Here is a 15,104-nt window from a genome sequence, read left to right as displayed (position 1 = left end):
TTAACATAGCAAAAAGAAGTGTGCACCAAAGCGGATAGAGAAGATTCTGTAATAGTTCCACATAAAGCCCAGGGACATCTGTCCATCTCTCCAATCCCAGAGAACCTTTAACACTGACCTTTAACCTCTCACTGGGAAGATTGTGGGACACAATAGAAAGGTTTCCCAAGGAAGTAAGGGAAGTGAATTCTGTTCCAAGGCATCATGCAAGGTGGAAAAGCCTATTTGAGGTAACACGCTTCTCTTTTTACATGAGTGTGCGCGTGCGATGAATATTTCACATAAAATGTGTATAGTTTGCCAATAACATGAGCTCACTTGGGCAGTGAGTCACTGTTTTCCAGTCTTAATGTGTGAGCATGTGTTAACCGTTGCCAGAGAAAACATCTAGTGGATCTGTTACCAGACCCAAAATGTTTTCAAATGCTTTCTCAGTTTTTGGTTGTGAAATTGGGCATGGTTATTAAATATTTCACCCAAATAAACTTAATTACATGTTACATTACATTACTATAGTGGGACATTTAAGACATCAAAGAAAATTTTTAGAATGCAGTTATCTTGGCGATTCATGAAACACAACACAACAGCTATCAACTCTTTGTGGGAGTTAAAAAACAAACAGGCAACAGAAAATTAATACTCATAGATTTGACGATACATAGGGGTTATTGAAGTAAAACAATTAGCCTGGGCAACAAACCCATTGCAATAATAAAGGGTCTGCAAATGGTTCACAGGGGATAAAACAAAACAAAAAAAAGATTATTTGAACTTTCATCAAAAAAATTTTTGCAGCTCATGCCACCACAGATCTACAAGTTACTAAGTGAAAACTTACTTTCAGACATGCCAAACATTCACTTCTTCTTGAAGTGAGCCAATATACTGTATGATCTCATGTTTGCCAGCTCATTAAGCAATTCAGCTAGCTTGCAGAAAATAAAACATATTTGCTCATTCGGTTGAGGCTTTTGAATAAATGTTGGAAATAAAGTACAGTTTCTTGTACAGACCAATCACTTCGATTCATAATGCCTCAGTTTTGCATCTTCGCATTTGCTACTGAATGGCTAATATGAATAGCATCAATCGGTTTCTTCAAACGGTTTGAGTTGCCTTTACTTATTGGGTTTTACAGTACTCAGTTGGTTTGAGTTCTCTTCATTTATTGGGTTTTACTGTGCTCAAATTGCTTTGTTTACTCAAATGGATTTAGTTCACAGTACTCATTAGGATTAGTTTTTGAACTTAAATGGTTTGTTGCAATCAGTTTCCTCAAACGATTTGAGTTACCCTAACTTTTTGGGTTTTGCAGTGTAGGGTGCAGCCTATAAACATAGTAAAAAGAAAAAGAGAAAGCCGAGACACTGAGGAATTCATTCTCTAAAAGAGTCAGAAACTTCAGTGTAGATTCAACACAACACCAACACAAGCGGAGCGGAAACACCTTTCACACACACAGGCTTTAACAACGAGTGGGCTGTAAAGAGCATAGACGACACACATAAACACACACTGAGCATTGACCTAAACCAGAGGGCAGACAGTACATTCCTCACATTCCAGAGAGTGTCAGCTGAGATCTGATGGAGATTAGTGTATACTCGGACGAGTGTAGGACGACACCAAAACTTTAGTGAAAAAAGCATTCGCTATTGTGGTCCTACTAGTGAAATAAACCCCTTATATCAGAGACTGACATCGACTGCTCTCAATGGGCTATATGTGTTTTTCAGCCAATAAACTTCCAGTGAAAGGTTAATACGACTATTTTCAGTTTCAAAAGGTTCCTTTTACAGCATCGAGGTGGTAATTAAGATGCATTCAGTTAAATAAACTTTCAGTTGTTCAAGCGTACACCAAGATGAAAGACCATGTAAATGCAGACGCCGTCAGTACCAGCAGGCTCATGGGACGTATTTTTCTCCTTCCAAAAATGTATATAGGAGTACGTAATCAGAATGAGCCTGGGTTGGCCATGCCACATGCAATCTCATAACAACTTAATGACACTCATGACATTAGCAGTGAAATTCAAACACCCAAGCAACCATACACAACATCCTTTTTCAACAACCGCCACTGGTAGAGTCCCATGCAGAAAGAATAGGACTTTTATTTATACTCACAGCCCACTGAACAGACACTATTTATTTTAGTAGCCTGCTGTGGTGATCTGCATATGATCTGATAGCATCCTGTGTCGTCTCTAGTGCTTTATTTTTGAGCATTTAGGTTCCTCTCAACCTCAGGGGGCCAATTTCTCAAACTCAATTTGTCTGAATGCTCAGTTCAGTCTAAAAAGCATGCGTAAACAAAGAATGACCATATTCTTTTAAAAATAAATATCGTTGAAGTCAGAATTATTAGCCCCCTTTGATTTTTTTATTCTTTTTTTAATATTTCCATCATTATATTTAACAAACCAAGGAAATTTTCACAGTATGTCTGATAATATTTATTTGTTTGTTTTATTTCAGCTAGAATAAAGGCAGCTTTTATAAAAAAATAAAAAAATAAAAAAAAACATCAAGGTCAAAATTATTAGCCCCTTTAAGGTATATTTTTCTCGATAGTCTACATAACAAACCTTCATTATACAATAGCTTGCCTAATTACCCTAACCTACATAAGTTACCTAATTAACCTAGTAAAGCCTTTAAATGTCACTTTAAATTGTATAGAAGTCTCTTAAAAAATATCTAGACAAATATTATTTACTGTCATCATGACAAAGATAAAATATATCAGTTATTAAAAATGAGTTATTAAAACTATTATGTTTACAAATGTGCTAAAAAAAAAAAAAACTTCTCTCCGGTAAACAGAAAATGGGCGAAAAAATAAACAGGTGGGCGAATAATTCAAGGCAGCTAATAATTCTGACTTCAACTGTGTCAATATGTATATATATATATATATATATATATATATATATATATATATATATATATAGTGAACAGCATTTAAAAATAAAAAACACTCCTCGTCCAGGCATTTTTATTGTTTTTTAGAAAAATTATCTACAATACACTATTGAAGCCTAAAAATGGTCACGATACCATTCATGCTCACTATAGGCATGCACAAATTGTACCAGCATCCATATAGTCTGCCACTTGGTTAAGTGGGCCGCTATAGCAACAGCCCGGAAGACCAATCAAGCCCAATTTTGGAAAGCCGCCCCTCCATTTTCAAACACTTGCATTTCACTCCATTATCCTGCATTAAAACACCAGAAATTGCAAACTAACTGAGGTCATTAACATTTTCAAAATACTTTGTTTTGGTGGACCAAAAATGCTGGTTAAAAAGAGTTAACTTCAAGCATAACAATTACAAATCCTAGAAAAAACGTTCCTAATTGGTTCTATGAATAGCATTTTTCATCCATTGAATTTGTATTAAAAAAATAGAAATGCTTGAATTCTGCAAGAATACATTAAATGATTTTTTTCCCCTTTCATTTCATTTCATTTTTTTCTTTCAGTTGGATAACATTTTTTTGCCTCGCCACTGGCTTGCTTGGATTGGGACTTGTGAAGCTATGCATAGATAGATTTGCTCTTCAGTGTTGGAACTTTCAGCAATGAGGTTTAAACCACACTGAACTGAACTAAACTGAACTTCAAGTCTGAAATCTGAACTTTACTAGGACTTGTTAAGCAGCTTTGACACAATCTACATTGTAAAAGAGCAATAGAAATAAACATGAATTGAATTGAATAAAGACTTCTATCATGTTGTAAAAGATTTGAGTTTCAAACTAATTTTCTTGTGTAGTAGACATGAAATGGTTAACGTGTCACGTGATTGTGGTGGAGGGTCACCGGGGTTACGTAGTGTGCTTATACAGTAGGTGGCACCTGTTCATTCACAACTTAGGAAGGAGAGAGAGAGGGGGTGAACGGGGACGCGGTACTCTTTATTGACCAAACAAACACAAACTCAAACGAAATCAAATCTCAGCCCAAATCAAAGTCTACACTGTCAAAAGATCAAGGTATGTTTTATATTGGAAAATAAACGAGGGAAGACATTGGAACGACTTCTTGCCTTGTGTACATTTGATGTTTGCGTCACAAAACATCTCTCTGGTTTAGCCTCTCAGCTGTTGCTCCACGTAGCCGCTACTTCAAGAGTTCCCACTTAGATATGCTTGGCACTTATAGCAGGTTTGGCATGCTGTCCCGGGAGAGAACCCTGAGCTCGGAGATATTTGAGCCCAGGGCTCCCGCCCGGTCTAGAAGCATATCAGGAGAACCGAGATCAGGTAGGTCTCGATCGCTCCCCCTTTAGAAGGGGAGAAAAAGGAGGAGATGGGGTGGAAGGGGGGATTCTTCCAAAATGAAGATAGTGCAATGGGGAGAAAGTGATCCATTTATACTAAGCTAGGATCATTCTGATTGGATTATTACTGATTACGGATGAGTGGCCAGCGGTGCACAATCATATCACGTGCTCCTCTCGAAATTAGTTTATGAAACTTCACATCTTGTATTGAACAGCAATGATTATGATGAGAAATAAGCTAGCATATTAAAACTATTTCTGAAAGATATGATATGACAGCAAAGACTAAATTACATTTAGAACCATTTATTTCTAAATGTAAAGAGCATTTAAATAATCTAAAGTAATAGTTACAACTTGTTTTTAAAGGAAAGTTTCCGCAGATCTAAAAGATTCTTTTGGAACCCTCAATGACACTGAAGAATCTTATTTTGGTAACACTTTAGTTTAAGTGCCAGCTCCCAATGTTAATCACTGTGCTATTAACTACCTTTTATTAAAATTTAGCTGTTTATTATTACTTAAAACTAATCCTAATAACAGTACAGAACAACTCCTTTAATTACTAATAAGCCTCAAATGAGTAGTTTATTGAGCTAAAGACTTTAATGGTTTGTTTATAGCTTGAATTGTACCTTAAAACAAGGTGTGACCTTTTATTTTTAAGAGTGTTGTTACAGTGCAACAGTTTATTTTTGCCCCACACTGCTTCTTCTAAGCTTACCACAAAATAAATAACATTGATCTGTTCTTCAAGCTCATCGTCATTCAGATGACATCTATGAAGTCATCTCTAAAAACATTCCCTCCAAACAACTGCTCTGACTGCTTAGTGTTTGAGCCCTGTTGTTTGCTTTCTATAATGAGAAGGCATGAGGCGCTTCGTCCTGGTGATGTGCAGATGTACCAGACCTCCCGGCGCCCACATGAAACGAGCGGCACATCTGCCATGTCTGCGTGACACCTGAACTCTGCATAAGACCAGCAGACTGATCACATGCTTGTGTTTGTGATGGACAGGATGAGTGTGTGCCTGTGTCATAGTGCTAAAGTGCCCTAATCCCACCCAGGTGGGAATGTCTGCTGTTGTTTTGCTTTCCATTACTCCACGTAGCAATTACTTTGCTTCTACCTGCCAAAATAAACAGCAGCTGTTCATGCATCTGCTAGACAAGATGACTTGAGGCCACTTCTGATGCCTTCTAGCTTAGGTTTACACAGCTAAAATGTGCTTCAGGACATCTAGATAAGGTCAGGACATTGTTTGTTAACATTTCCTTCAAATGTCCTACACTCTTAAAGAGATAGTTCATCCAAAAAATTTTAAATTGGTCACAATTTACTCATCCTCAAGTGGTTCCCATATGAGGTCATTCTTTATTTGTTGAGCACAAAAGAAGATGTTTTGAAGAGTAATAAAAACCGGTAACCATTAACTTCCATTAAAAACAAATACTTATTCATTTACTTTCCTTCAGCTTAGTCCCTTATCAGGGGTCTCCACGCGGAATGAACCACCGACAATTCCGGCATATGTTTTACGCAGTGGATGCCCTTCCAGTACTTGGAAACACCCATACACTCTCTCATTCACACACACACACACACACACACACACACACACACACACACACACACACACACTACATCCAGTTTTGTTTACCCAGTTCATTTATACCGCATGTCGTTGGACTGTGGGGGAAACCGGAGCACTCAGAGGAAACCCATGCAAACATGCAGAACATGCAAACTCCACACAGAAACGCCACCTGGTCCAGCTGGGACATGAACCATTGACCTTTTTGCTATGAGGCAACTGTGCTAACCACTGAGCAAATGTGCCACCCAACACAAATACTATGAAAGTCAATGGTTACTGGTTTGCAACATTCTTCAAAATATCTTTTATTGTGCAAAAAAGAAAAGAAAAAAAGAACAGATTTAAAAACAAATGGAGACAAATTTCACTTTTGATTGAATTATTCCTTAAATATTAAGTTATTTTCAATGTTTTTGTTTTTTTGTTTCGCAGCAATGCTCCTATAGATGAATCATTTTTGTTGGTAAAAAGTTAAAAAATAAAATTTTTCTGAGTCAGAAGAATATCTTAACAGTCTTAAAAACCTTTCTACACTATTAAGAACCTTTAGTAAAATGGAAAAATTGCATGGTTGTTAAAGGTTCATCATGGAACAGTCAATGCAAACAGAATAAACACTTTTACACAATGCAATGCATAATTTGACACACATAAAACCCATTTAAAAGTGATTAGCACGCTATTAAAGCCTAAACTATGAGAAAAAAAACTACATTTTGTCCATTGGAAAATGTTTCCAAGATTTGAATCACATTATTAGGTGTTTAAAATCGTACATGTCAAAAAAATAATCTAAATTTGCAGTTATTTATACTATTAACATGCGAGTCGGAGAGAATGTTTTATCAATGAATTAAAACTTTCTGTCTTACCTCTGCATAGCAGCAGACAAAGGAGAGGGCAATAAATAGAAAACGTGTCCTAATAATCTGTGGACATACAAAAAGATTTAAGTACAATGATATCAAATGTATCGTCCTACATACAATGTTTTCTCATAAATACTTACCATGATCAGGGGATGAGAGGACAGAGGAGAGAAGCAGCTGCATGGACAGAGTGAAAACTGAAGGACATCCAGACTTCTGGCTGGATATATCCAGTGAATCACCCACCCCCAGACCTCCACCCCCACCCCAAACACACAAAATGGTGACATTCTATAGATTTTGTTGTTGTTGTATATATTTATATGAGTATATATTTTCATAAGTTGGTTATAAATGAGGACATCTCAAAACAAATTTTGTGAGATCTAGCACACTTTTGGGTTAAGAAAAGTACACATGTTGAGTTTCTCTCTCACACACAGACACATACACTTCTTAGTTATTTTTATTTCATTATGAAGACTTTGAAGAACATTTGAAGAATGTTGGAAACAAAACAGTATTAAAGAAATATCAACAACAAAAACGTTCAAGATTACACAAAAATATATACTTTCACATAACTAGTGATTTAGTGCAACACTGCCCTCTGTTGAGCTAACAGAATATTTACAAAACGATACAAAAATACTTCATTTCATAATCGCAGTTAGCATGTTAAAATAAAGTCTTACAACTCGCTAAAATGCATTTCTAAGGCATTTCTTATGACAAGAACAATAATAATTGTCTTAAACAAGCCCATTCACTTCTGTAATGCCATTTGAATCTTGTTTCCTCTGTGGGCAATAATCCGGATCAGCGATCCACTCATAGTAAACTGAGTTCACCTTCTCTCTAAAACTTTGACTTCTTTCCCGTTTCTTCATGTTTTCAGGTACCTAAAAGTGAGAAAGCAGAATTAAATTAAATTAATGGAAACTATAAATGTCTTTGATTTGACCAGTGAGATGTTCTCAAATAATTAGGCTAATTATTTCAACGTAATGGGCTATATGCACAGCTAGTGTTTTGCAGCCAATGATGAACTTCCGGTAAAGGTTTATGTGACTATTTTGAATTTCTTAAGGTTCCTTTTACAGCATCGATGTTGTTATGTAATCCAAATACAATCAGTTAAATAGACTTAAGCATCCACTTGTTTGTTAAAGCGTTAAAAGAGACGGTAGACTGTTTAAACACATGTGCTGTCAGGATCCGCAGGCTAGAGAAAAAACTCCATTGAAAATACTGGATAAAATTAATTTCTATATGTTAAAGTCATGGCGTGGAAAAATAGAATTTAATGCGCTGCTTCTTGTATGGTCTGGTATCCATTTCATATCATATCTCAGGCAGGCAGTTAAGATCGCTGTTTTTTTTTTCTTAAGAAATCAGACGCATCAATTTTGTATGGGATGCCAGTTCACTAGAAGCCCTGAGGCTGGCTGACTAAACTTAAAAGTCTATGTGCATGTACCCCATTGAATCATTCAAATGATTGTTTACCTCATACTCAGTTGTCGAATATAACTCTGTCCTGTTGCATTGAGGAGAAAAATCTTTTAATTCTGTAGCATTGTGATTAAAAAGCATTCAAAAGAAAATGACTGGACTTACGGTGGTTCCTGATGGTTTGTCAATAAAAACAGGCAGATTGTGTACGCCAGAAGAAAAACCAAACACCAAACCACAGTCAACACGACCACTATTAAAAGCGTGTGCAGTGACTTGGAAAATTCACCTACAGATAAAAATACATGTTGTTAGGTATTGGTATATTAAAGGGTTATCAAGTTAGACTTTATTCCATTCCACAATCAAGTAACGTAGTCATTCACTACGAAAAAAAGCAGAGAATAGCACTAAAAGTGGTTCTTTGGCTAGCAATCATAGGGGAACCACTTTAAATGCTACACCATATCTTTATTGATGGTGCTAGCACCCTAAAAGGACTGTTCACCCAAACATTTACATTTATAGTCACTATATAGGCCTATTTGCGCTATAAAACATTTGGGTTTCTTTCTTCTGTTGAACACAAAAGAAGATATTTTGGAGAATCAGGATTTTCACAAACAGCAGAGTCGGGACTTTTTAAACCACCAGTAATTTTAAAGGGCACCTATGCTGAAAATCATCTTTTTTTTCTGTTTGGACAGAACTGTGTGTATTTATAGTGTGTCCACAGTCATATTATAGTGATATAAACACAATTAATAGATATATTTTTTCTTTAAGTTAAAATTGAATACACATGTCAACGTGACATAGAAGTGCAGTTTTCTCGCCCACCAAATTGATTGACAGCTGCGTATTAACATGTCTCTCTAGACATGTTATCATATCAACAAGACAGGACATGAGCAAAGCAACTGGGATTAAAAGATCTGTTCAGCTCACTGTGATCAACACTCATCACAGGATATATACAGGAATCAGAGAGTGAAATTCAATACCTTTTAAGACCTTTTTAAGACACTTTCCATATATTTTAAGACCTTATAGCCACTTTGGGTTTCAACCGGTAAACTTAGCGACAACTAACAGTAAAGTAGGTGGCGCCTAAAGAAAAGCAGGAATAACAGTGTTGTATTAGTTACTACTTTCATAAATTACAGAGCTTAAATTTGTCTGTAAATGATATATTTCTGTACTTTTCCGGTAGGGATCATGCTCTCCATCTAATCGTTAACGTTTTTGTGTTACAGTGTACATTTTTTATACACAAAGTTAGTTCCTAAAGACAATACCTGGACTTCCATGCTAAAATTTTATTTATTGTTGAATCTCTTAAATTTATTAGGAATAAGACGTTTCTTAAAGCTTATGATAATCTTTTTTCTAATGATCGAGTCTTTGTAAAGATATTTTTCTCTCTTTCCTAATTTTTGCTTCTGTATTTTCTCTTCAATGCAGTGATGCATTCAATAAAAACATTTAATAAATAACAATTAAAAAAACACACACACACAGCACAGCATAACTGGCAGATTAAATTCAGGCAAACTTCATCATAAAACTAGAAATTCATTCATTTTCCCCTCGGCTTAGTCCCTCCATCAATCTGGGGTCGGCACATCGGAATGAACCGACAACTTATCCAGCACGTTTCTATGCAGCGGATGCCCTTCCAGCTGCAACCCATGACTGGGAAAACATCCATTCACACTTATTCACAGTCATACACTACGGACAATTTAGCCAACCCAATTCACCTGTACCGCATGTCTTTAGACTTGTGGGGGAAACCGGAGCACGCAGAGTAAACCCACGCCAACACGGGGAGAACATGCAAACTCCACATAGAAACACCATCTGACCCAGCTGAGGATCGAACCAGCGACCTTCTTGCTGTGAGGCGACAGCACTACCTACTGCGCAACTATGTCGCCAAACTAGAAGTTGTATAATCCAAAATTATACAAAATTTAAGGCCATGTAAAATAGCATTTAAGACTTTTTAATACTTTTAAAGGGCCTTAAATTTCTCTGAAATGGCTTATCAATGGGTTGCACGGTGGCGCAGTGGGTAGTACATTCACCTCACAGCAAAAAGGTCGCTGATTCCAGCCTTGGCTTGGTCAGTTAGCGTTTCTGTGTGGAGTTTGCATGTTCTCCCTGTGTTCGCGTGGGTTTCCTTCACAAGTCCAAAGACATGCGGTACAGGTGAATTGGGTTGGCTAAATTGTTGGTAGTGTATGAGTGTGAATGATTGTGTATGGTTGTTTCCCAGAGATGGGTTGCAGCTGAAAGGGCATCCGCTGCTTTAAACATGTGCTGAATAATAAAGGGACTAAGCCGGGAAAAAAATGAATGAATGAATAGTTTATCAGTTTTTAATACTTTTTAAGACCCCATGGACACCCTGCATCATCAAATATGAACAAGAGTGAGTTTTACAAGTTTAAAACTTTTTAAAACAGTGTATGTTTGTAATGAATAAATCGATTTTACCGTCTTTACTTTATCACAGCCGCATGTCAGTACAATTATATAAGAAGACGCTTCAAGCCTGGTTTGTGGATGTTACACCACAATTACATTAACATAATGAATATTCATACCACAGTGGATATTAACATGTATCCTGTCACATTTGCTGTGCAAAAACAGTGCAAAGTTTAACATAGATTGTGTCAAAGCAGCTTAACAAACTTACATTTCACCTACACTTAATAAGTAATTTTGAGTAATTCTTACAATATTTTGACCATTTTAAAAAGTCATCTTCAAATAACTTTAATAATATTTGTTGCTTTCGATTTGTCCTACCTTTTCAGATTCTCCTACCTCCCATTCAAAAAGTAGTTTTTGATGATGCAATATGCTACCCATCAGATTTTGCTACCAGTTTAAATTTTAATGTGGAGCAGTGTGATATGAAGCTGAAATATTGCCCTAACCTACCGAATCCCTAACCCCAACCTAAGAACCATTTAAATACAGTGTTGGTAGCATACAGTGAATCCGGAAGGTATTCATAGCGCTTCACTTTTTCCACATTTTTATATTACACCCTCATTCCAAAATGGATTAAATTCATTTATTTCATCAAAGTTCTACACACAATACCTCATAATGACAATGTGAAAAAAGATTTTGATTGATTGAATTGAACTCTTTAGACTAAATGCCAGGCGTTACGTTTGGAGAAAACCAGGCACCGCTCATCACCAGGGTAATTCCATTCGTGGTGGCAGCATCATGCTGTGGAGATGTTTTTCAGCAGCAGGAACTGGAAGACTTGTCAGGATGGAGGGAAAGATGAATGCAACAATGTACAGAGACATCCTGAATGAAAAACTGCTTCAGAGTGCTCTTGACCTCAGACTGGTGTTATGGTTCATCTTCCAGCAGGACAATGACCCCAAGCACACTGCCAAAATATCAATGGAGTGGCTTCACAACAACTCGGTGAATGTCCTTGAGTGGCCCAGCCAGAGTCTAGACCTAAATCCTATTGAACATTTCTGGAGAGATCTGAAAATGGCTGTACATCATCGCTTCCCATCCAACCTGATAGAGCTTGAGAGGTACTGCAAAGAGGAATGGGCAAAAATTGCCAAAGAAAGGTGTGCCAAACTTGTGGCATCATATTCAAAAAGACTTGAGGCTGTAATTGCTGCCAAAGGTGCATCAACAAAGTTCTGAGCAAAGTAACTTATGTACTTGTGATTGTTTAGATTTTTGTTTTTAATAAATTTGCAACAATTTCAAAAAAATGTTCACATTGTCATTATGAGGTATTGTGTGTAGAATTTTGAGGAAATAAATAAATTTAATCCATTTTGGAATAAGGCTGTAACATAAAAAAAAATGAATACTATGAATACTTTCCGGATGCACTGTAATGTGATGGGTTGGATAAAATGTCAGGACAGCGGTTTCAGAAATATTGATAAATTGGGCATTATTTGTCGGTGTTATTGCACAAGATTTAAATGTAATATTTTAAATGTAAGAAATAAATGTATTTCTTATTTTTTGTTCAGTTTTTTGACAATTAAGTACAATTGTTAAAATAAAACCATAAACAAATTTCATTTTTAAAACTAATTTGAGCACTTTCAAGGGCCTGTGTTTATTTTTAAGTACTTTCCAGGCCTTGAATACAAGTCTGAAATTCAAGTACTTTTAAGTAGCTACTTTATAGAATCGTTAGAACCCTGAGGAAACCAACAGCCTTTTGCATCCATAGTAAAAACATAACTTCCTATTGAAGTCGATGATTCTAGCTTTCTTCAGAATTTCTTCTTCTGTGTTTACAAAAAGAAGTCAAGCAGGTTTGGAAGAGACAGGTTAGCAGCTAAATAATGACAGAAGTTTCACTTAACCACTTAAACCAGCACAAAATAACCGCCAAATAACCTAATTTCCGTGTGAGCTTTGCGTGTATACAACCAAGGCTATACAGTAAATCTTACAGGCTCACCTGTATTACTTGCATTCATATTGTTGTCCCTTCATCTGCTGAATTCAGGATAACATAACTAAGCCTAACAGTGAAACAGTATTAGTGAAAATACTACACTGATATTTTATATTTTTGTTGAAATTAAACATAATTCTTGGAGTAAATCACTAAAACTCACCGTCTGATGTCTCCTGTTGATAAGCGTAAAGAGATGTGTGTCTGTTGCGCGTGTGACACTTCAATGTTGCGGGCTATTCTCGCACTCACACAGGAAATGAACTTTATTTTTTCACACCCGGTCAGAGTTTTCTGCTGATAAACACGACCAATATGCAAAACACGAAAAGGGGTATTAAAAGTTGCTAAAATAAGCAAAAATGAGTCACAAAACAAGCAAGCCTACATATTATTCTTTTATAAATGCAGTGCAAAGCTTGTGTTGTTGCGCAAATCCTTTAATTAAAGTGAGACTGTTCACCAATTCGCCAGAAGAGAGCAGCAGAAGAGTTTATTGTCAATACGCAATGACATGTGGGGGGAGGAGGGGGGGGGGGTCGCTTGGTGAGTTCCAAAGATCTAATTAATTTTATTAAACTATGTGAAAATAGTTTTTTTTAAAAAATAATAATAATAATAAAAAAGCATTATCAATCATGAACAACTTCAATCCGTTATTTCCTCCTCCACAGAATGTCTTATGGAAAAGTGGGAGGAAGAATTGGTAGTGGAAACTTAGAAGAAATGTGGCAATCGGGTTTGTAGGATATTAATAAACACTATATTAATTCTAGACATTGTTTAATTCAGTTAAAAATAATACATAGGTTACATTATTCAAAGAAAAAAAATACATAGAATCTTCTCATATATTTCACCTCTTTGCGACAAATAATTCATCAGGGTCTATCTCAAAGTTTTATTCTTTGTTCTAAGATACAGAGTTATGGGAATGGAATTTTTGAAGTGCTTTCCGAGATGTTGAGGTTGCAATTACAACTGGATCCAATGCTTTTAATTCTGGGATTCTCTGAACAAACGCATTTGTTGTCAAATACACAACATATTGTACATTGCTCTCATACTGTTTAACTACTGCCAAGAAAAGCTACTGCTACTGTTTTGGGGAAAACAAACAAAAAAGGAACCCCCTACATGTAAACTGTGGCTTGGAGAAATAACCTCTTTGTTACATTTGGAGCGAGTTAGATACTTTGAAATAAAAAACTCAAACAATTTGACAAAATTTGGCATCCTTTTATTTGTTACCTTGAAAAAAATTTGTGGATTAATGCATCGTTTCTGTAATGTTTTAATATGCTTAGTCACCATACTCTGTTGTTTAAACAGGACTTTTGGCTTTGGACAAGATGGCTTGTTATGTGGGCGATTTTTATGTATTATTATGATTTTCATTTAGTATCTTTTCATATGTAATCTTTTTTATCTTGTAATATGTAAACGCAATATATAAAACAGAGAATCCTTTTCTTTCTGAATCTCAAAAGAAAATGATCAAACTATTAGAATGAGCATATTTTATTTATAACCTACAGAAGGAAAAAAAATCTTTTAATAATTACTTTTGTAATAGTAACACACACACACACACACGCACGCACACACACACACACACACACACACACACACACACACACACACACACACACACACACACACACACACAAACATGCAAATAAATAGCCATCCTCCTTTCAAATTTTTTTTTGTGACCCCCTCTGTTGATTACATTATATTTAAGTTGTCAGAAAGTTTAACCTGGTGCTATAAAATCCATGTGCTGATTTTATAGCACCAGATTCAAATTTCTGACACCTTTAATCACTTACATTAAAAAAATAAATAGTTGTGAATTACTGCAATATACAGTTTTCAGTATACAAGTCATAATTATTAGCCCCCTTTGATTTTTTTTTCTTTTTAAAATATTTGCCAAATGATGTTTAAGAGAGCAAGGAAATTTTCACAGTATGTCTGATAATACTTTTTCTTCAGGAGAAAATCTTATTTGTGTTTTTTCGGCTAGAATAAAAGCAGTTTTTAATTTTTTAAAAGCCATTTTAGGGACAAAATTATTAGCCTCCTTAAGCTATATTTTGTTTTGATAGTCTACTGAACAAACCCTCTTTATGCAATAACTTGCCTAAATACCCTAACCTGCCTATTAAGATAATTAATCTAGTTAAGCCTTTAAATGTCACTTTAAGCAGAAGTGTCTTGAAAATTATCAAGTCAAATATTATTTACTGTCATCATGGCAAAGATAAAATAAATCACTTATTATAAATGAGTTATTAAAACTATTATGTTCAGAAATGTGTTGAAAAAATCTTCTCTTCGTTAAACAGAAGTTGGGGAAAAAAATAAACAGGGGGGCTGATAATTCAGGGGGCTAATAATTCTG

General features: G+C 35.7%; 1 protein-coding gene across 3 annotated transcripts in view; it reads right to left on the bottom strand.

Annotated features, from left to right (window-relative positions):
• The window catches only part of fstl1a (follistatin-like 1a), a 31,574-nt gene extending 18,644 nt beyond the window's left edge, over window positions 1-12,930 (bottom strand). Inside the window, exons 1-6 of one of the 3 annotated variants that reach the window (XM_073915160.1) lie at window positions 12,861-12,930; window positions 12,701-12,764; window positions 8,386-8,509; window positions 8,275-8,305; window positions 6,906-7,667; window positions 6,769-6,825 (exon numbers count right to left, since the gene is read on the bottom strand). In XM_073915160.1, coding sequence (XP_073771261.1) covers window positions 6,769-6,825; window positions 6,906-7,106 — 258 coding nt within the window. In that variant the 5' untranslated portion in view covers window positions 7,107-7,667; window positions 8,275-8,305; window positions 8,386-8,509; window positions 12,701-12,764; window positions 12,861-12,930. 3 annotated transcript variants of the gene reach the window in all.
• Window positions 12,931-15,104: the final 2,174 nt, after the last annotated feature.

The sequence above is a fragment of the Danio rerio genome, chromosome 1, assembly GCF_049306965.1.
Source record: "Danio rerio strain Tuebingen ecotype United States chromosome 1, GRCz12tu, whole genome shotgun sequence".
In the NCBI taxonomy this organism is placed as follows: domain Eukaryota; kingdom Metazoa; phylum Chordata; class Actinopteri; order Cypriniformes; family Danionidae; genus Danio; species Danio rerio.
The sequence above is the reverse complement of the archived record's forward strand: the minus strand, read 5'-3'. Positions and strand labels throughout refer to the sequence as shown.